This window comes from Copadichromis virginalis, linkage group LG8 (genome assembly GCF_057382275.1).
Source record: "Copadichromis virginalis isolate Kocher_CV1m ecotype Utaka linkage group LG8, C_Virginalis_male_GT1.1, whole genome shotgun sequence".
In the NCBI taxonomy this organism is placed as follows: Eukaryota; Metazoa; Chordata; class Actinopteri; order Cichliformes; family Cichlidae; genus Copadichromis; species Copadichromis virginalis.
In genome coordinates this window covers 22635424-22657925 of record NC_140625.1, presented here as the reverse complement: position 1 = coordinate 22657925, position 22502 = coordinate 22635424, and the positions used below count along the sequence as shown (strand labels likewise).

The 22502-nt window shown below is 40.4% G+C and overlaps 2 protein-coding genes across 3 annotated transcripts in view; one reads left to right on the top strand and one right to left on the bottom strand.

Annotated features, from left to right (window-relative positions):
- Positions 1-16383, bottom strand: part of mta3 (metastasis associated 1 family, member 3) — a 31396-nt gene extending 15013 nt beyond the window's left edge. For both annotated transcript variants that reach the window (XR_014921993.1, XM_085466585.1), the window contains exons 1-12: positions 16156-16383; positions 13975-14042; positions 12851-12944; positions 7331-7457; positions 7088-7151; positions 3985-4102; positions 3715-3817; positions 3106-3205; positions 2824-3012; positions 2052-2126; positions 638-696; positions 370-488 (exon numbers count right to left, since the gene is read on the bottom strand). Coding sequence is in view for 1 of the 2 variants with exons in the window: in XM_085466585.1 (XP_085322711.1) it covers positions 370-488; positions 638-696; positions 2052-2126; positions 2824-3012; positions 3106-3205; positions 3715-3817; positions 3985-4102; positions 7088-7151; positions 7331-7457; positions 12851-12944; positions 13975-14042; positions 16156-16183 (1144 nt within the window). In the remaining variant the exon portion in view is untranslated. The remainder of the gene's footprint in view (positions 1-369; positions 489-637; positions 697-2051; positions 2127-2823; positions 3013-3105; positions 3206-3714; positions 3818-3984; positions 4103-7087; positions 7152-7330; positions 7458-12850; positions 12945-13974; positions 14043-16155) is intronic.
- A 1462-nt stretch (positions 16384-17845) lies between these two features.
- Positions 17846-21247, top strand: kcng3 (potassium voltage-gated channel, subfamily G, member 3). Its single transcript, XM_085466584.1, has 2 exons — positions 17846-18615; positions 20101-21247. Exons 1-2 carry the CDS (start codon positions 17999-18001, stop codon positions 20744-20746), a joined length of 1263 nt encoding a protein of 420 aa, XP_085322710.1. The 5' UTR covers positions 17846-17998; the 3' UTR covers positions 20747-21247.
- Positions 21248-22502: the final 1255 nt, after the last annotated feature.

Below are 22502 nucleotides of genomic sequence, written 5' to 3'. Positions count from 1 at the left end.
AGTTAAAATTATCTTGGTTTTGTTCTAGGAATGTGTGACTTGGGCTGTAGCTAACCACCCTGCTTGCTAATCCTCTCACAAAGTGAAATCTAATATTTTTAGGCAGCTAGAGGCACTCTGTTAACACTCTGGGTTGCATACTGTGGGACAACGATTTCCCCTTTCAGTCTGTGAAGCTGTTAATAATAAGCAAAGACTGAAAATAAAAGGAAAGCATTTCTTCTTTAAGTAAGAGAAGCGACAGCTGTCTAAGGCTTCATTTGTTTCCATTAGATTTCTAATTGACTTTTGTTCACTGCCCTCACCACTTAATTTCACACTTGCCATGGCTAATCACACACTCACTCTCACACGCACACACTAACTCACTGTAGCAGCTTTCGCAGGCTCTGCCCCCCCCTGCTGCGTGGTAGGCCCCGGGGCCCGCTCCGTTCACCGTCGCCATCTTGCCATTGGTCATCGAGATCTGGTTGGGGTTGGGTTTGTTACTGTCAGAGGACAGACAAAGTGATTTAGGAAGCAGAATGACAGCAGCTATACTGCATAAAATCATCATCTGTCCACCACAAGCAGAGTAACAGACAAAAGACATCCAATGTCATCTGCAAACACTGAAATATGAAATAAAGAAACTTACTATGTGGGGATATAAACCTGCTTCAGCTTGCTTTCTGCCTCTGCTGCCTTCAGTCTCTTCTGTTCAAAGAGGGAAAAAAATGGATTTCTTCATTAATCCCAAAATAAAAAAAACTGTTGCCTTTAACAAGCATTGCTTCAAATAAAACTCAGCCCTGCATCCTGAAAGTTGGAGTGTGGAATTACAGTGGTAATAATTAAATCTGTCGATGTAATTCAAAGGAGTTGTTTTCTCCCTCTATGCTTTTTAGGGGCACATAAACACAATTTATATCTGAGCACATGAAATCCTTGGAGAGCAAAGGCTATCCCCCTTTGTGCATGCTATACAGTTGGTTGCTCTTCTCAAACACAAGGACCTTTTTAACCAGATTTTTTGCTTCTTTGGTTGTAAACATGTTCTGCACCACCACGCCTATCTTAAGGGGAACTACCCCGTTTCTACACAGAGGGCAGTTTTATCATAAGACGTAACACTTAGTCTGTGAATAGCTATATAAAGTTTTCGATAGCTCTAGAAAAAGAAAAAGTTTAGTAGGCCGTGCAGCAAGCATTTTTCAAATTTATTAAGCAATGGAGGTCCAAGGAATGGTGCAACTGAATTAGACGTAAAAGTATCCTACATTTTTTTAAGCTGCACTCGTACAGACTGCCACTTCAGAATTAATCACTGCAAATACATTTATATCGGTATAATAAAAACATAACGAGGACCATTTTACTATGTGTGGCAGCTCAGAAAAAATTAAATAAAGTAAAAAGAATAAAAAAAGACATTTCAAAAGTGGTCAGAGCTGTGGGTGAGAACTTTATTTCAATAGAAAGCCTGATTCTAGCCACTTCTACTTATTTTGTATCCCTAGGGATACGGTTATAATTTTAAAAACTGAACAAGCATGAAAACGTCACTTTTTGTGGGGACTAATTTTGAACTGTGTGAAACCTTTTGATTTTACAGAAAGACAGTTGGAATAGTTGTTGTGAACTGCTTTGGTTTTGTTGTGCCTTTCTAATGAATCAATGAGTTTTTGCACATTTTTAAAAGGAAACAAAATCTTGAGCTTAAGCTATTCAGCTCCTTTGAGAAGTCTTTTTTGAAGATGTTGACTGCCTGATACGCTTTTCCTTTTCTTTTTTTTTCTTTTTTTAATTCTTGCAGCTTCAAATAAACATAAAAACTGGAGTATCCTTTTCAGATTAAAGTCCCATGTAGTAGTCAATAAAAAAACAAAAATAAACAAAGCTAGGACAAAGTTGCTTTATTTATTTATGCAGGAGGAGTTTTTGCCCACTAGAAGCGCGATGCAGTTGTTAGGGATGGCATCGTTTAGTTTAATCTTGTGTAAATGTAAGAAAAACACACACTAATTACAAAAAAAGATGCATGTAGCATAGCAGCTACATGGTTTTCTCACCTGTTGCACATATCTGTCTGTAGTCTTCCACATGTAGTAATACTCTATGATACTGGTCAGAGACTTCCACGGCAGCTTCACAAGAAGAACGGTTGAGCACGGGGAGAGAAAGAAAGACAGACACAGAGCAAATTAATGATATTAATATCTCATGTTCTTGCCATCTGGGTGCGAAGCCTTCATGTATATTCATGAGCAAGAGGCATCGTGACCACAGAGGCTCAGAGTTACTGGCTTTGCTTGGTTCTGGGCCTCAGACGGAAACACAGAGAAATTCACACATTTAATAAGTATTCATGAGCACCTGGTGCCACCGCATACACCCATACCCTGGCTTTATTGTACAGTAGAAGTAGATGGTGGGAAGGAGAGTTCAAAAGAACCAAACAGTCATCCCTCACCCCCACAGGCTTGAAAGGCGAGTGCTAAAATTGGTAATTTTGTGCTTCACAGAACAGCAGCTTCAATTTATGCAGATTACAATGGATTTCCATTGTGACAGATTTTCACTGATGAGGGAGGACGACTCTTTGGAAACTTCTCAAAGCCTCAAAGTCGAACCTCTCAACTGTCCATCGGCATGCTGTGAATACATTTCACCACATGAAGACTTTAACTGCACAGTGAGCAGTCTCTCACAGTAACGGGTAACAACCAATCAAATGCTACATAAAAACAAAATATCTTAAAAGCACCATAAATAATGTAATATTCTTTTGAATAACTTCTACGTCAACAGGATTACCAGGCAGAATGATAACAAAACACTTACAAAGTCTTGTCGGATGTCATTGAAGTCTTTTCCATATTTCTCTAATGCCTCTTCAAACATGGCAGCTTCCGAGGCGCTCCACTCCTCCATCTCATCCCTGCAAAGCACCGGGCCCCCCGCTGGGACCAGTACGCTCAGCGCACTGGACAAATCGTAATTATGGCGGTGCAATGTGTCCATCGCATGGAACTGTAATCAATGCACGCAGAAAAAAAGCTTACAAAACCATCAATTAAATCCCAGCAAGGTGCTGCAGGGTTTGACTGTGTGTGTCCCACTGACCAGTGTGATATCTCGTGAGGCTGCAGCTGCACTCATGTGTAAGCTTGGCTGTCTAACAGAGCTGCTGCAGTCCAGCGCTCGGGCAAAGGTCCCGACCGCCCTGAAAATTACCCACAGTCAGTCAATACATGATACATATATGCACAGCTTACTGCATGGTCTGACATATTAATGTGCAGGGCATGTCTGCAAAGAAAACACTAACAGCCTCACAGCTCAAAATATGCACTGGGTGGTATGGAGCAAAAATATATGGCAAACACAGATGAGTCGTTCATCAGAAACAGTAAACAGTCGTTTGTTAACCAAAAAGCGATTTAAATCTCTGCGTGATTCATTTTTAATTCATTTTCATCCTCCCTTATAAATAAAAACCCATGACAAATTCACATATTGAATGAATAAAAATGAAAATAATGAGCCAAACTTATGAGCCATGGCTCATAACAGTGTGCATTTATATTATCTCACACACTAAATATTTCAGCCAATCCTTCACAGCACCACGGGCTATTAAAGTGCTAAAACTCAGAATTATTACATCTGTGAAACTGCCTATCCAGTGCATGCGATCGAGAAGTTGTTGCTGTAGATGTGAGGGCGACCTACCGTGCCACCACTAAGAATTGGTCTATCTGTTTGTTGGTGAGTGGGCACTCTGGATCCCACAGTTTCTCTTCTAGTTTGGCCTGATCTCTCTCATCTGCCTCACCTGCAAAGCCCAGAGACAACAGCTCACACACACAGTAGGATAACAATGGATTTGCCTTCCACGCTTATTTGCTTATTAGTGATGGTTTTAATTATAAACTAATTACATTTTGTTTATGCTTTAGAAAAAGGGTTAGGAAAGAAATAAAGGTGAAATCTGCGATTCACCTTCTTGTAGCATTTCAGGTACATCTGCCTGAAAACGCGGTCCCACTCTGATCTCTCCTTTGTCAGCCAACAGGGTTTTCTGTGTTGGGTCATAAACCAGCGAATAGAAGAAGGTATCCTAAGGAAAACATCACATCCATTAATGTGGAGCTTCCCAGATTTTGGCAGGGCTGGGATTCCTGTGATCTCCAGGTGTTATAACAGATATAATTATACTTATGTGACAGACAACATGCAAAATATAATAAAGAGTTTTAGTAAAAATCTAATATAATCAGTCAACTGAGAAGAAAATATTACTCAACTGTTTACTGATTATTTGTTTAGGTCATTTTTAAGCCATACATGTTTTGACCGTTTAAATAAACAATAAAAAAAACTGTTAAAAAAGGAAGGTAAAAGGAACGTAGCATCAGCCACACGGACCTAGCGACGTCCACCACCCCCAGGCACCCTGTGGTTGCAGGGGGAAAATATTTATTTCCCCAACTGGTTGTTGCTAGGTGAAATTGTTGCAAACAGTGTGACGTTTTTTTTGGTGCAGCACCGTATAGCTGTGTTACTAATTTCACCTACCAACTGCCGGCAACCTCCAGCAATCACTCAGCCAGAAAGTGGGAGAATACAAACTTCCTAGCAACAAGTTGCCGACAGGTCCAGGCTTGCATTACCTCAGCTTTTTGATAATATTGTCAAGATTCTTCCCACAAATGGCAAACTTTTTTTGTGCATTCCCCAATTTTTATTCATCATTACCAATATAAATGCATCACAAGTCACTAGTTCACCTGGCCGTTCACTCCCCACCAGTCAGGCCTTACTCTAAGACAATAAAAAATTCCCGCTTTCTGTGCTAATCAAGCCTAATTCTTTGCAATGGTATTTCTGTCGTGTAACAGCTAGCTTCTAGGCCTTATCCAGTGAGCTACAGACACTGTGGATTCTTTATGTATTCCACTTTATGTCTACCCCAACAGCACCCTGTATTTTCCTGATGAACGAAATGAATCACTACGTTTTTCTCTATTGGTTAACAATAGGGCTGAAGGATATATCGCATTTGCGATAATATCGCGACATGATCAAGTGCAATTTTCTAACCGCAAAGGCTGCGATTATACTCTGGACATGTCCAAATTCATGGGCTGCATCCTCCTGAGGCCGCATTTGTAGACCGCTTACGTCACAGCGACGCGCCGAAGGCTGTCCAAATTACTACCATATCCCAGAATTCATAGCGCGGCCCAGCCAAACTCCAGTTTCCAACAATGGCGGCCGCTACTAAGTTTTAAAATTACTCATACTAATCTTTCTGGGTCACAAAATAAACTTTTAAAATATTTTCAGGCGAGAAAGTAGTTGTGTAAACATCAAATATCTGCTCGGTTTATCAAGATATCCCATATTTGCAAAAGTGCTTCGACGTTTTCAGAGGCGTCTGCTACCCACCAGCTCGACAGCTAGCCGGGAGCTCGAGGGTTACTGATGCGGCCGAGAACGGCACAACTCCCGGCACATCATTTTCAGATCACCACGGAGTTTCGCTGCTCGGGTTAAACGTAATATATAAGTCACTTAGACAACCTAAAAATGTTATTGTTGGGCTTTTTTCAGTGTTTTGTTTGTTCGTGAGTAAATCGGTTTGGCTGAGATTAAAGTTATTAGATTAGATAAAATAAAACTTTATTAATCCCCCGGGTGGGTTCCTCCTTGGTTTTCACACAGCTGACTAAACGTCAAACAGAAAACTTATTAAACAGAAGTATGAGACAGTCGAGAATTTACGCCAGTGTCTGGTTATATTTTAGATAGCAAGAAGCAGACGGCCGAGTTTATTAAACTCCACCGAGACAGCGGTGACGCTAATCAGAACTAGCCTTCTGATTAGCTAATCAGAAGGCTAGACCGTCCAATTTCACGCCTTTAAATTTTAAAGGCGTGTTTGTGTGTGTGTTTATACAATTGCTATTATGTTTGCACTTTATGTGTAATGTTACTGACTGCAGAGATCAGTAAGATGTGTGTATTTTTTATTTATTAGTTTTATTTATTTAATATTATTTTTTAATTGAATGACTGTCTAGTAGTTCACAGATGTCGAAAAACTGAGTGTGGTAAAGCCACTGATTTTGTTTATGTATATTTCTGCAATCTGCACATTGTACTGACTTTCATTTTAATGTTTACACCAGGGTTCCTTGTCAGCACTTTATGCTCAGATGTTTGTAAGCTAAAAATAAACTATTGTGTATGTTCAAATATACTGTTGTGATTGAAGAAGTTAAATAAAAATGTCAGTCATCAATTCATGCATCACCTCATGTCATCATAACAGAGGTCTGTCTTCCAGGAAAGAACAGTTTAAAATTAATGTAATATAGTATTGGCCATACTATATGATGTATTGCTTGTCTTTGTTTAATAATACAGAAGACAAAGACCTTAAAAAAATAATCGCATATCGCATCGCAATCGCAATATTGGGGCAAAAAATCGCAATTAGATTATTTTCCATAATCGTTCAGCCCTAGTTAACAAACCCATTTTATATCAATGTGAACCAGCGCTGCGTCTGCCTCCATGTACCAGAGGAACTTGTGCGCATGATGTCTTGATGCATACTCAATCATCCAGGTAAGTAAATCCCCAAAAGTTGATTCTGTTCATCTGGATGATTCTGTTCATCCAGATGAACAGAATCATCCAGATGAACAGAATCAACTTTTGGGGAGTTGTGCACATGATGTTACAAATGAAGAAGAGTGGGCCAAGGTGCAGGCACTAATTTGGATCTTCATAGATTTGCTCATGGTAAATGAAGCAACGGTGTACGCAGCTGCATCTAAACCCTTTAAGACACAAATTGATTATTTGTATTGAAACAGATTTCTAATGTGAGAGTCTTTTTTTAGGAGTTTAATAACTGGCAGGGACATATCTGAAAAGCCTGAATACTTCCTGAAGCAACAGAATTTAACAACAACAACAAAAAGAAGAAAAGGAAAGAAAAAGCATGTAAATTATGACCGGACTTTCTATGATGCAGCTTGAGGTAACAAAAACCAGAAAGAGACATCAATTTGTTCCCCCCTCTCAGGCTTACCTCTTTGTCAAGGTATGAAAGAACGGCTTCGGTCTCATTCAATAATGCGACACTGCACTTCCCCCTAATGGAGAGAGAGAGGGGAGGAAGCACACACCATATAAAAACACAAACAAAGGAAGTGCGCACTGTGTGATGGATGGATTCATGGCTGAATGAGTGACTATCCATGGGCACTGCCTTTAGTTGGCGAGCTGTACAGTCCATTTTCTGTATGTATTTGTATGCCTCTGTGCACTGTACCTGATGTGTGTCGCAGGTAGACTCTCATACTGCCGGGAGAGGAAGAGCTCTCTGTGGCGGAGCTGGTGTTTCTGTTTTTCTGTTAGCTCTGTCTCTGTTGGGTTCTCCTTCTCCTCCTCGAGCTCCTCTGCAAAGGAAAAGACAAAACAAATGAATCCATTTCATGAGACACTTTTGTCATCAATATATCCCAGAGACAAAAAAAAAAAAAACAGTGACTGATAAATGTGAAAATAAATAAATAAATAACATCAAAACTCACAGATTCTTCAATTTATCCCTCAGACTGTAATTTCACATTTGTTAGCAGTGCTTTCTCAAATGAGGAGGCCCATGCTTTTATGACTCTGGATTTGCTGGTTGGCACATAATACTAGGCAGTATATAAACATATTAAATCACTGGTAAACAGTGCAGGCACTGCATACACTTTGAATAAATATAATTCTATAAGTGGATTTTCAATATACTAGAACTTATATAGTGTCACATTTATATGAGGGAAATGCATGCATTTGTCAGTTTCAGAGAGAAATAGAATTATTTTGTACAGTCAGTGAGGTAAGACAAAGATCTTAATTAATAGGTTTGACATTTACAGGGGAATTACTTCAGCAGCTTTCACACCATATACAGTGAAAGATCCCAAGTGATGCTGAAAGAGGAAGCAGCGAAAAGCAGCCTTCATTTGAAAGTGAAATTTTTCAACTGCCATGAACATTATTTTATTCATCTGCAATGTGCTGGGGAAACAGCAAAAATTGCTTTGCTCAATTGATTAAAACCCAGTCTGCCAATCATGCGTCAATGGCTAAACTCTGAAAACATGACAGTATTGTTTGCTGAAGACAACATGTGGGTGGAACAGCAGCAGCAGCGAAAAATACACCAACATTAGAGTCTGGAAAATGTTGGCATTTCAGTTAATGTTACATTAAGAAGTGAAACAAATGTAATATCCTGAAAAGAGTTACTGTTAAAAATGTATAAACTGCAACAGATAGCATTTGTTGCAGAAAATACTCTGCACATCATCTGCAAAGGCTCATGTTTTTGTAAAATACTATTATATATAATCCCCCTCTCACCCTGTGGGCAGTCTTTATTTGTTCTTCCAGCTCAGGTCCTCTACCAGGGGCCTGGGAGCTTGAGGGTCCTGTGCAGTATCTTAGCTGTTCCTAGGACTGCGCTCTTCTGAGCAGAGATCTCAGATGTCGTTGCTGGAATTTGCTGGAGCCACTCTCCCAGATTGGGGGGGTCGTCACTGCTCCGAGTGTTACCATGGGGACCAAAGTTGACTTTACTCTCCATCTTGTCTAGCTGCTCTCTCAGCCCTTGGTTTTTCTCCAGCTTTGTGTTTCTCCTTACTGATGTTGCCATCATTTGGTATAGCTACATCCATCACTATGGCCTTTTTCCTCTGCTTGTCCACCACTGGTTAACCATCTGTATCCCACAGGATTTTAGCACGGTCATCTTTGGAGACGTGTCCCATTGCGACCTCAAAGCCATACCTGCGTTCCTGTATACTATGCTAGGCACATTGTTATGGCGTTGCCTGTATGCCCTGCCTGTTAGCATCTTGCACACTGCTGTTATGCGCTGGATTTATTCAGGGCCTTAACCCTTATTGATCTTGTGCTACCATGATTAGTGTCTCTGTACTGTCTTTCATTCCAGCCAATGGTAGGATTTTTTTTTTAATTTAACACAGAAACATCTCATTACTAAAGTTAAGTGATGTCATAAGCTTAGTTAATGTTAAAACAGATGTGCCTGATTGCACCATATCCAGTACAGAAGAGTAGGAATGCAGTCTGCTGAGATTTTAAAGCATCTAAATGCTGTGTGTTTACAGTGGTCCACAGGCTTAATAAAATATAAAGTTTGATACACGCAGACTGTACAGTGCCTGCTGAATTGAGGCAAAAATGTACAGCTGTTATTTCTCTTTCGCTTCTTTCAATGCAACATCCCCCTTGGCTCAGTCTTAACAGCTGGAGGACACTTCATACAAACCATTACTCAACTAGACTAAACACAAAGTTTTTCTTCTATTTTGTTTGAGTTTGTTTTTGTCCTCCCACATGTTCTGCTGTCATGTTGATCAGAAGATCATTTCTACCTGCGCTCCTGACTCCTGGCTGGTTAGTAGACAGTTATACCGGCAGTTACTGAGAAATGGACATCTTAAGTTTATAAGAATCTTAGGTTGGAAGAGCATTCGAGATACTTCTAACCATCTCTTACTGTGTGATCACCGCTCTGGAGACTCAGTTCCTTCCTTTGTTGGTTATCTTTTATCTGGGGCTGCCCAAAATTGCACAGCATACCCGGCTTCACACAAAAAGACAGAGCCACACATCTGTATCTTTCTACCTTCAACTAAAAAGTTTTCAGCTATGACTCTTACATAAACTTTCGTCCTGTAAAAATCAAATTTAGTTGCTGTTCTTTTGTTTTCCCTCTGAAATAATGTCAAACATAAATTAACTGGGGTTTTTTACGCTGCACTAGGCTGCCATAAATTTTATTGTTGTTTCTCGATTTTCTTCTGACCAGCTGGCAGACGAAGGACACCAAACACCTTGCAGAACTGGCACAGCACTTTGATCAATGCTCTATCTCTGCATACTGCAAGTTTTATCTTTTTGTTCTTGCTTTATGTCTATAAAGTCTACCTCAATCAGGATAACTGGTTTTTACCAGCAGTTCTATGACACATACACAGGGAACAGTATTTTTCCAGTCAGTGCTGAATGACGTGAATGCAGTAAACATGTTGTTCACTGGGTCTCCTGCTGCTCTTCATTGCAATCACCCACATCTAAACTGGAAATCTGCTTTGGTGGAAAGCATGTTTTTTACTTCGAGAAACTAACTATTAATGTGTTTTATTCTGGCCATTAGCCTTCTGGAATCAGGTAGTCTGCTTCCCACACTGAATAGGTGTTGCTGTGATGACACTTTCTTTTCCTTTTCACTTCACACATCCACACTCAAATTCTGTAAAATGCAGTAACAAGCAATTGAGAAATTACTGTGAAATACAAACATGAATCCCCCAAGTTGGAGTACAAATTTAAGTTTCAACGTCTCCATCTCTGGCATTAAAAACCTCTTATTTCTAGTTAAATGTGCAATTTACAAAGTTGCCAAGAGAAATCACTATTGGAAATGTCATTCTGATTGACAGAAAGCTTAATTACATTTTTTTCTGAAAAAAGAAAATCCAAAGTGTCATGTCTCAAGTTTAAAGTCTTTAAAAATTTTCGATAATTAAGTCATCCTGATATCATCTGTCTGTTGAAATTTAGCCATCACATTACATCCTCAAAACAAGAAGGTTCTGGGTTCAAATCAAGACTTGGGCCCTTTTCTGTGGTGCTTGCTTGTTCTTTCCCATAGGGGTGGGCGATATAAACGATATACGATAGAAACAATATAAATTTGGCCAACGATAGAGATTTTGACTATACCGCTCTATCGCGATAGCGCATGTTGATGTCATCAAGCTGCGCCTGTTTTGGTCGTCTGGTCATCTGCAAATTATGCCGAGAGTCATAGCAAAGAGATGAAGCACTTTTGAAATATGGGGAAAGCCAAAAACGGTGCTTCCTCCACTTCCGTAACATTGATTCATTAATGTTGAATTCTCTCGCAGCTGTTGTATTCCCATGTTGTTGCAGTATATTAATAACTAACCTCGTATTGTGGATGAATAATCTCAGTTGTTCTCCTGACTGAAGTTTGGCCCGTGTATAGCATCCTGCTATGCGATTGCATTTGTCCCTAACCACCAGAATCCCTCACGTTAACTTTTATCAAGTGGAAAAAAAGTTGGCGTTCATCCTCCAGCTTCACTGTGCTAATGTTATGCTAACATAGCTGTGTTGCTAGCAATCACGTAGCACAACATTATATACCAGGTAGTCCAACTTCAGTAACCCTGCAAACGCCACTGCTGTTTAGTTTTCTGTCTTCATTTATGTTGGAAGTGGTAGCAGAGCTGTACGTTTTAAATAGTTTCAAAAATCTCTCAGAACATGGTATGCCATGTTTAGGTGGAAACTAGCGAGCTAACTTCCTGTTAATTTCTAACTCCATTAAATTTAATAACTTCTGTTTTCATGGATGCCTGGATGTTAAACTTAATTGTTACACCTGGTAAAGCAGCAACGCTGATGATTTTATTAAAGATGAAAGAATTTAGACCGTTTTAACTCTCAGTGTTCGTTTGACTTTGGGACCTGAGGGGACGGAGTTTTGGACCCAGATTACTCAGGACCCAGAAGCTCCTCACTACGGCAGCCGTAATGCTCTGACAATCCATCAAGCAGTGCGGCTTACCAAAGTTGTACTAAAACATTTAACAGATTTCTGCACGCCAAAATCAGTTCAAGGTCAGTAAGCACAACCAGAATTCATACATAAGGCGCACTCTCGATTTTTGAGAAAATTAAAGGATTTTAAGTGTGCCTTATAGTGTGGAAAATACATTATACAGAAGAAAAGAATATATCGCGATATATATCGTTACCGCACATGCTTCAAATTATATCACAATATGAATTTTAGGCCATATCGCCCAGCCCTACTTTCCCAGTACTCCAGCCTCCTCCCACCATCTAAACCATGCGTGGGCTGCGTTGATTGGTAATACTAAACTGGCCCCAAGTGTGAATGGTTTCCTGTCTCTCTGTGTCAGCCCTGTGACAGACTGATGACCAGTTCAGTCCAGGGTGTACCCTGCCTCTCAGCCTATGACAGCTGGAATCAGCTCCAGCCACTTGTGATCCTAAACTGCATAAGTGAAAGAAAATGGATGGATGGCTTAATCTTCACCACTGGTTACACTTCTGTCACATAATTGACTAGTCTAAAATATCACAACTCTCCTTAAAGGAAAAAATACAATTTAGAATACAATATTTCATAGAGTCCAAGGTGACACTGCTTGATTTGTCCAACCAACAAAGACAAGTCACTCTAAAGTTTAGCAAAACAGAAAGAACCCATCCACCCAGTTTCTTCTGCTTATCTAAATCAGGGTCACAGTTGAGCTGGAGCACATCCCCACTGCCATAAAGCAAAAGGTGAGGTCGCCAGTCACCGGGCCAACACAGAAAAACAGAAACCATTCACACTTACCCAAAAAGTTTATTCTGTTCATCTGAACATAGCGTTTTCAGTGGGAGAAACATTTCGTCACTCATCCAAGTGACTTCTTCAGTCTCCAACTTTTTGGGTTTTCCTTACCTGGATGATTGAGCATGCATCAAGACATTTACACTTACATTCCGACATAGAAGCAGTTTAGTCTCACCAATTAACCTAACCCCACTAACTGCATGTCTTTGGGCTGTGGAAGGAAGCCGGAGTACCCACATAGAACCACATGGTGAATTAGAGCACAGAACCCTCTAATGTAAATACAACAGTTTAATGTGTATTAATGCAAACACAATCTAAAGAAACTGTACTGTTTTACACAGATGATGCGTCACAACTGCTACTCACTTGCATGTTTATCTGCAAGCTGGATGAGGCTGTGGGAGATGTCTCTCCTTCTGTAGAAACAAACTACCTTGGCCTCCACGTTCCCACTGGCAGTCTAAAAGAGAGGAGAGACATCCAGGTTGACTCAAATAAGTGGCAACACCTACCTGTGCAACCCTGTAATTTCCCAAGAGACCTGGCTCCTTTGTGTACCTATCAAGCTGTGCTCAAACTCAGCCAGTATTAAATGTCGTGACTGATGACTAGATGTGGGGGTAAAAGGTTTGAAAAAGGTTTGAAGAAGAAGAAGAAAAAAAAAGAAACAACTTATACTCCCCACCTACCTGCTTCCAAGTTTGTGTACAAAAGCAAATGTATCTATATAAAAAGGGATCTGGAGTAAATAACAGGAACAACGATGTGCATATCGATGCACTAGCTAAAGCCACAAAAATGTCCATCGTGCTTGATCAAGCACTCCATTTCACCTTTACCAACACGATAAGCTTCATACAGCTTGTATTTGCAACAGCAGAGGTTTATTAAATCGTATCATGCTGCAGGGACTTCCTGTTACATCATTTATGATAATTACGATGTCTCCTGTCTTTAGATTATAACATTGAGCCTCAGTACACTCTTTCAGGATGATAATGTGATCTAGCATTATTCCACCCACACAATCCGATAATGACCTGCATTTAACTGAACATCTCAGTGCAAGCATGACACAGGAAAAGCTTTTACACACCTATTAACAATGCTTGTGAAGGATTTCGAACAAAATAAAACAGGAATTACGGTAAAATGCCGAGAGAAAAAAGAGAGAGCAACAACACTGCTGTTCAAGGTTGGTATCAGCTTATAATTAAAATAAATCTGCATCTTTAGCCCAAAGCTACATGAGCTTGTGAAATGTTGATAATAGTCACCCCGCCTACACACACACAGGTGTGTCAAGTCATACTAATGACAGTTGGTAGATCAGGGAACACCTGTCTTTTCAAGCCATATTACAAACAAGGTCACAAAATCCACACAAACAATGGGAAAGTGATAGGGTGGGGACAGGAGCACAGAGGAATTCAAGGAATTCTCTAACATATTCTCACACTCATGAAAATGAAAAACGCACACATCAGTACCTTATTGAGTTCTTCTATCCGACGGATCAGGTAAGGGTTACTGGAGGAGTTCTCAAAGAATACATAGTCTGCAACAGGAAACACGCATATCATATATTTAAATATATAGACCACATGAACTTTAAAAAAAAAAAAAAAAAAGGGGGGGGGGGGGGCAGGGATAGCTCAGTAGGTAGAGTGGTGGCCCCATGATCGGAAGGTCAGGGGTTCGATTCCCCTGAACAGCTACCCTGAGGTACCCCTGAGCAAGGTACCGTCCCTACACACTGCTCCCCGGGCGCCCAGTGGCTGCCCACTGCTTCACTGAGTGAATGGGTTAAATGCAGAGAGGGATTTTCCCCACGGGGACCAATAAAGTACACTTTCTTCTTCTAATACATTGGCGCTACAGTAGGTCAAATCAAAGAATATGCATGTCCTTTAATCAATAAATATGTGCAAAGTTGTGACTTTCAGAAAGTGTTGCACCAGAAAAGTTAAAAGGAAAAATCTCTAGTCAACAACCACCAAGTTATGGGTGAATAAAAGTGCAAAATTATCAGTCTTTCAACCTGTTGCCATATGTTACCACACTGTTTCAGTTTGTATGAAAAAATAAATTAAAGACAATAAAAACTTCAATATGCCATTAAAAAAAAAAAAAAAGATTGCCCATGCATATAAATAACATCACCAGATGCCAGTATAGCTCTCTGGGTTTGAATAGATGACCCATATGCCGTAAGCCTAATGCAGAAGCACTGGTTTGAATCCCCATCTTTCTTCCAGCTTATGTGTCTTCTAGACACTGCCAGTTCCCAACAAATGGGACAAATAAAATAAATGTAACAATATCTCTTTTTTTTTTTTATTAAACTTTACACAACTTTAGGTTGTGGCAAAGGCAGCATTGACACAAAGTCTGATATATTTCATTCCACATGTTCCAGACTTTTAAACGGTGAAGCGGCATATTTGTCAGAGTTGTGCATGTCATTAAAGTCTATGTATCATCATGCTAATGTGTATGATAACCCTCAGCCTCTGGGATGGGAATGTACTGCACATCAGTGTTGGAATGCTGTAAAAAGTCAAAACCAAAACAAACCTTAAATAAATGAATAAACTACAGATCCCATCTTTTTTTTTGTTTGCAATGTAGCAGCAAAATATTGACTACATTTGTTAAGACTTGTTCCATACAGGGAGAAAAACTGTACCTGAATGTACCTGGAAGTTTGTGTGTCCTATCGACAAGTTCACGGAGTTTACAATGAGCACCTAAAAGCAGCAGAAGTTAGCCTAAAGGTGACGTGAGGGGACAATAAGCTGATGCACCTCGAAAATACCGGTTATAAAGTGCTGCAAGATATGTCATTAGACGCCTATAGTTTGCGTGGCATGTCAAGCATTAATGCAATTAGGCTACGTGGCCGTCTGTGTATGGATTTAAAGCTCAAGTATTCCTGAATAAATGTGTAAAAGCAGACGCAGCGACGCCATGCGCGGAGACAATAATTTGATGTTGAATTCCAGTAGACTGCTAAGGAGCTAGCTAGCAAATCAGCCAGCCTGCATCCCTGTTTGATAATTAATTGCCCTTGTGGTTACTGTAGGTGGTCACTTTGGCAAAACAGTTTGGCACCTGATGTTACCGAGATGGTTAAATACGATCATTAAATGCAGCAAACGAGCGCTGAGACGGCATTAATGGTAATCAGTGAAGCCATCGCTGGTGCTAACGTTAGCTAAATAAGGTCTCGTACTAATGGCTGCATGCCAGGAGTGGCAAATACAAAGGCAGCTTCAGACTGTCCGTGGTAGCATGTTAACAACCTTTGAAACACACGTCTAGTCGTGAGGTCTATCCGTGTAGAAGCCCCCTGTATCCCCTGGTCTAAGAATTCAGAAACCCGGGGAGCAGCAAACAAGTGAAAAATGTTTACATTGCCAGCTAACCATTTAGCAAGCTGGCGGCTAGCTGCTGTGGCCACGACAGACGCGAGGCCTGACCCATTTTGAATCTCAAATATACACCAACTCTCACCTTCCTGCTTCAACTTAACGCGTCCACGTTGCTGTAGCACATCCGCATCTCCACCATTAAATGCAAACAGCTCAAAATAACACAAAATAACGCCCAGAAGGTGCAAAACTGTAACGGTTTCTCTTTGATAAAAAGATCCACATTGACATACATACCTCCGACCCGGTACATGTTGGCCGCCATTTCTGCCCTCCCAGTGTGCAAACCATAAACTAAGAGAAATGGAATAAATTAATAAAAACAATAAAAGTTACTCTCTTTGAAGGGAAAAGGAGCGACAAATTAAGATGGTCGGGACTCCGGATGTGTAACCTATCGGGAGAATTATGGCAATTCAACCCCCCCTCCTCCTTCGAGTCACAGCACCCTTTATGATACAGTTAACTCACGGCAGCCAAAAGAAGTCGGATCAACCCGAAAAACCACTGCTGACGCTGGAGGGGGCCCGCGCACGCGCAGCACAACCACACGCGGCCCACACGCGCAGACACCAGCCCACCTCAGAAAACATAAGAAAGCAGTATGTACATTATTTTTTAGGACATTTTTATATCTGTAAAGCCAGAAGTTTAAACTCGAATCTAATCATTGAAACTGAGTCTCTCTAAAATTCCTAACAAATCAGAAAGGGCTCTAAAACTTAAAAGGAACTGTTTACATGAAGAAGTCTCTGTGTTGTTGTTGTTGTTGTTGTTGTTGTTGTTGTTGTTGTTATCTTTTACGCATCGTTACATGATCCACCTTGACCAGAGTGGACAGAATTAGAAATGAGTATGTAATTTATAATTCTAATAACTTTAGAGAAGCGAGGTTTAGATAGCTTGGAGGGATATACTGTGATATATTAGAAAAAGGATGTTAAAGATTTACCTTCCAGGCAGTAGTAAAAGTAGAAGACTTCGGAGAAGATTTATGGCTGTATTGAAGAAAGATATGCAGATGGTTGATGTAACAGTGACATAGTGAGATGAAGGCAGATGATGCTGTGGCAAAGAAGAAGAAGATTCAATATATGATTATGTTTTGTATACTTGATGTAGACATCCATCCATCCATCCATTCCCTTATCAGGCAGGCAGAGGCAGGGTACACCCTGGACAGGTCGCCAGTTTGTCGCACGGCTAAAATATTGATGTAGATATTATTATTATTATTTGATTTTGCTATCAAATGAGCTGGTATAGAATATTTGCATTGCTAAGTTAAAACAATTACTATTTTCTTTATGTTTGTTCAAAACAAATACATAAATAAATAAAGCTGCACATATCTGCATAAATCAAAATAATAGTAAAAAAACATTATTTGTATAATAATAATACTAGCAATAATAACAATAATAAATTATTCATGTGTGCATATATTTCTCTTGCTATTTTTTTCTATTATACTTACCTCAACATAATGTATCTTTTGTTTCACAAGTCATATATAAGTATCTCTATCTATCTTAATCAAATGATATAAAATGGTCAAAATTTTAATAATGGTGCAAGCATATCAAATACAAGCTTCACATCTATTTTTTTGTCAGTGTAACAGGGAATATTACAGTGAGACATAACTAAGCTTTCTTAAACAAGAATTTTCCTCCCGGTTTTCATCATGTTTGACGATAATTTCTCATCTGCTTCCAGGAGAATCTAAACAGTATTTTATAGGAAGCAGCAGTCTCCACTGTGGACTTAAATCACATATTACGCTCTATACTCCTGTTGCTTATGGATTTTTCTCTGCGTGTGTCCGCGCGCGCGCTTGTGACATCACTGATGGGATTGGCTGGAGCTGACTGGGGGGATGAGTCTCTTCTTCAGGCTACAGAGGGAGACGGAGAATAGAGTCAATGACAGAGGGAAGAGTTAACAGTTAGCAGCCACGGACCTCAGCGCAGGGCCACCTTCACTCAAAGCGAGTTCCCCAAGTGCCCAAACTCCTGCGATGGAAGGAAGAATGGACTGTGAAGAGTTCTTTTAGGCTTTCATGATTTAAGTTGTCAAAATGAAGTTCGGGAAGAGCATCTGCGTGCTTAACGTCGGGGGAACCCGGTACGCCTTCACCCGTGAGGTGATCAGGGATTTCCCTCTTCGACGCGTCAGCCGCCTGATTGCCTGCGCAACCGAGAAAGAGGTCCTCGAACTCTGCGATGACTACGATCGGGACCGGAATGAGTTTTTCTTCGACCGCCACGCTCAGGCTTTCGTGTTTATTATGTTGTACGTGCGCTCCGGCAAACTCCGATTTGTTCCCGGAGTGTGTGAGCTGTCTTTCTACACAGAGATGCTCTACTGGGGACTGGAGAGCGCGCACTTGGACTCCTGCTGCCAGAAACGCCTGGACGATAGGATGTCCGACATCGGACTGGACACACTCTCTGAGGGGGACATCGAGGATGAGCCCCAGAGCACAGGGGAGTCAGTGCAAGAGGCTGAGCTCACATGTCGCGCTAGGTGGCTCGAGAAAATGCGCAAGGCTTTTGAGGAGCCCAACTCTTCCCTTGTAGCGCAGCTTTTGGCTTCAGTGTCCGTGATCTTTGTTATCGTTTCTATGATCATGCTGTGCGCTAGCACCCTGCCGGATTGGGATACAGCCAAGAGAACTACTGTGGAGGAACACAGGTAGGCGATTGTCAAGGGTCAGTTAACTTGAAGGAATAGAAGCCCCCTCATGAAAATGCTGCCAAATGTTTCGGCGCAATGTGTGCGGATATCCTACAACTGAGACAGTCTTGTGTAAAAGTGAGCTGAACAGATGAAATCGTGTCAAATATTTGATTTTGTCATTACAAGTAGCATAAATAAATAAATATACCTCTTAACATTTGATCATGCATGAGTTCAAGGCAACGGCCAAAGTCATTGCGCACTAATATTAACCACGAGGTGGATGCATTGAGATGTTTTCTACCTCAGCTTTTTGAGTGTTTTCTAGGATGTTTGGTATAATAACATAAAAATAAGAATGACAGCAAAGCAAGATATTTAAAACATCCATGTATTACGTTGCCTGCAGGGGATTTGTTCTTGTGCTTTAGTGAATTGATGCCCCTGAACTCAATATGCCCGCTGACAAGTTTCAGGCAGCACATTACACCTTAGGCTCCTCACATGACAGCCGGACAGGCCCCCGAGGAAGCAAATCAATAGCCAATCCATAGCTTTCCCCTCTTATTTCTCCCACCCTCTTCACAGTTAGTCTGAATATGTTTACTGTCCTGCTTAGTTTACACTGCATTGCGCACATGAAGGGCAAACATCAGGTAATCATAGATTCATAATATTTGAGTGGGCAATGAGATAAAAGTAGAATGTGTACTGAGGGGATTATATAATAGTGCAAGCAAACAAAGAAATTAGGCCACTTACAGGAATCATCATAAGTCAGAGTTTTGTTTCTCTAACTTAAGCATGTAGGCGCGAAAACGTGTATCTCCATGTCTGCGTGATTTTGGCCTGTACTTTCCTGGAAGCCTGAGCTGCCCATTCTCTATATAAGGTTAGGTTATGCTCCCTCAGGCTGGACATAGTTTTGAGTTTTGGATCAGCTACAGTGGTTAAGTAGCCAATACAAGTGGCTTGTATACTTTGAGGGCAAAAGGATTCCAATTTAGTTTCATGTCATTAGATGATGCAGTTCTCTCAGTTGCTACATAATTTGGGTTGGTGCAACTATTCTGATAGTTGCTTTGCAGGTATTTTTGTCATTTCTGGGCTTCACTGCATTTATATCTAATGCAAGAATCATCATTCTCTAATTCATTTTGACTGGCCTTGCTCTGCTTGTCAATGGGGTAATTATGTGACCGTCTTTGACACAGTCTTTCTTTGAAGGGTTTAAACCCTCCCTCTGTGCAGTTTGCCAGAAATTTACTAGCCCATGTATCTGTCCTGCTGTCTTTGTTTACTTGTGCCAGGCCTGAACTGTGACAGCTTTGTTCCTTATTTCCCATCATTTAACTCCCCTTGCTTTGCTTCCTCCTTCCTCACATTTACTGACTGCCAGGCAGTATTTCCTATTTCATGCCATCCATATCTCACTGTACCTCCTCTGTCATTTCCTGTTTACAGTGTGTGCAACTAATTTTTCTTCTATCTTCTCTGTAGGATAGTGGAGGCAGTGTGTATTGGCTGGTTCACGGCAGAGTGCATAGTGCGCTTTCTGGTGGCTAAAGACAAGTGGGACTTCCTCCGCAGGCCACTCAACATCATCGACGTGATTGCCATTACCCCTTACTATGTCACTATGGCGATGGCCCGGGCAGGGATGCCGGGTGCTGGGCTCGGGGTTGCTGGAGTCATACTCCGAGTCCTGAGGATGATGAGAGTGTTCTGGCTCATGAAGCTGGCCAGACACTTCCTGGGACTGCAGACTCTAGGGTTGACTCTCAGGCGCTGCTACCGAGAGATGGTCATGTTGATGGTGTTTGTCTGCGTTGCCATGGCTATATACAGTGCCCTGGCCCAGCTACTGGAACACGGCTTGGATCTCGAGACCCAGAACAGTGATTATGCCAGCATCCCTGCTGCTGCCTGGTGGGTTATTATTTCAATGACAACAGTGGGTTACGGGGATGTGTACCCGGTAACAATCGGAGGACGGGTGCTTGGGGGAATGTGTGTAGTGAGCGGCATTGTGCTCCTGGCGCTGCCCATCACATTCATCTACCACAGTTTTGTTCAGTGCTACCATGAACTCAAACTGCGCTCTGCCAGATATGCACGCAACCTGTCGGCAGAAATGCTGCGATGAACATGTCCTATCCTGCCTACCATCCTGCCGACAAAAAAAAGAAACTCTAATGACCAGAAGACCATCAAATGTTCGATGTGCCCTTTTTTCCTTCCAGATTTTATTTTGTCCAGTCTACATCCAGGTACAATAAATTTCCTAGAAAAACCCTTTAAACATTCATATATCAAACAGAAAAAAGAAGACTAAGAAAACATAACATTTAACAATTGTGAAATTCTGCAATATCTTCATGTGTTTCAGTTTATTTTGTTTTTGAAGTTATTTTTTATTTCCCCTAAGCATCAGGAAAACAAATTGTCATTATAAAAACAACTATCTGTGAACATTTAGTCAGTGCAAAATATATAAATGTCAGTGAAGGACATTGGTAAATGGCATCTTGTTTACCAGTAGAACAACATCAGTCAACAAGGCTGATACAGACAGCAAGGCAGATATGTTGGAGTATACCTACCAAAAAAAAAAAGGACAGAAAATAACATAAACCAGACATACAAAGATGGACTATACAAATATATTAACTTAATAGTAAAACAATAAATTAATGTTTGCTTATGTTTTCAATAATTTATTCTACTCTGAGTTGACAAAACAAGATATTTTCAAGTCAGTGAAAAAATAACACAGAGCTCATATTTAAAGGTACTAAGCTTATTTTAGTCAAACACAAAATGAAACATAAATGCTGTTGTTTTAATTCCTTAACACTATTAGAATAGCTTTGCATGAATTATTGTTCAATAGGGCCTTGTGCAACCCCTCAGTTCACCCACTGTCTGAAATAAGCTGTTATAGCTTTCTCCCTTTAAAGGCACCCTCCCTTTAATCCAACTTTCTTCTGATTCGCTGTCCCTTGCAGACAGAAGCTCTGAAAGGCTGATGGCTGGGGCTTTTGCACTCATAGACAAAGCTGTGTGCTTGAGATGATCATGTTAAGTATATCTGCTGTTTTTGGTATCTCACAGATTTAAGTGTGAGCATCAGAGCAGACTAAAGGCTACTTGTACATATACACATACATATCACTATTTTTTAAACTTTGTTTAATATGAGATTTCACCAGTGCAACATTATATATGACAGAACATAAGTAAAAGAATAAAATCTATTTTAAAACGGGTTTAGATCAAAGCTTCTAATACATGATGTAGAAGTTTAAAAAAGTGTGACTATAATCAAAATAATGCATTAAAAACACTACAAATAAAAATTATATCATGTATTTACTAAGTCACATTATGTTAGAAAAAGAAAGTGCAGCCAATTGTAAATCATAGTATGTACCATTGAGATGAAGAAGATCAGGGTTAAAGCACTTCAATAGGCTGTAAAAAGAAAAAAAAAGTGTGGAACAATGCAGAGCACCAGCACCAAAGCTTACCTTCACGAAATGATCGATGTGTGGTTGGAAGGTAAGTTCAGAGTCAACCCACACACATAAATATTTCATTTTTTCCCCCGTTTTCTGAAGAGCTCCAGCATCATTATGGGTTAAATGCAGCAAATTAGATTTAAGTTGATGTTCTGTCTCAGGCCAAAGAGCATAAAGCAGGTTTTTATTGAGCAGTAATTTGTTATCTGACAGCCAAGTTTGTAGGTTATTAAAGTCTGATCGCAGAGCCTTTTGTATGTGTAGAATAGAAGCTTTTGTTTTCATTGTCTTGAACCAACATGTTGTGCGACTCTCTTCTTAACTGCACCATACGTAACAATAGGAATACACAGATATTTATTAATTAAACGCAGACAGGTG

Excerpts from the sequence above, each read along its gene's own strand:
- kcng3 (XM_085466584.1), top strand. The coding sequence starts at position 17,999 with ATGAAGTTCGGGAAGAGCATCTGCGTGCTTAACGTCGGGGGAACCCGG. Across the intron at positions 18,616-20,100 it reads ACTACTGTGGAGGAACACAG|GATAGTGGAGGCAGTGTGTA; the intron begins GTAGGCGATTGT and ends TCTTCTCTGTAG.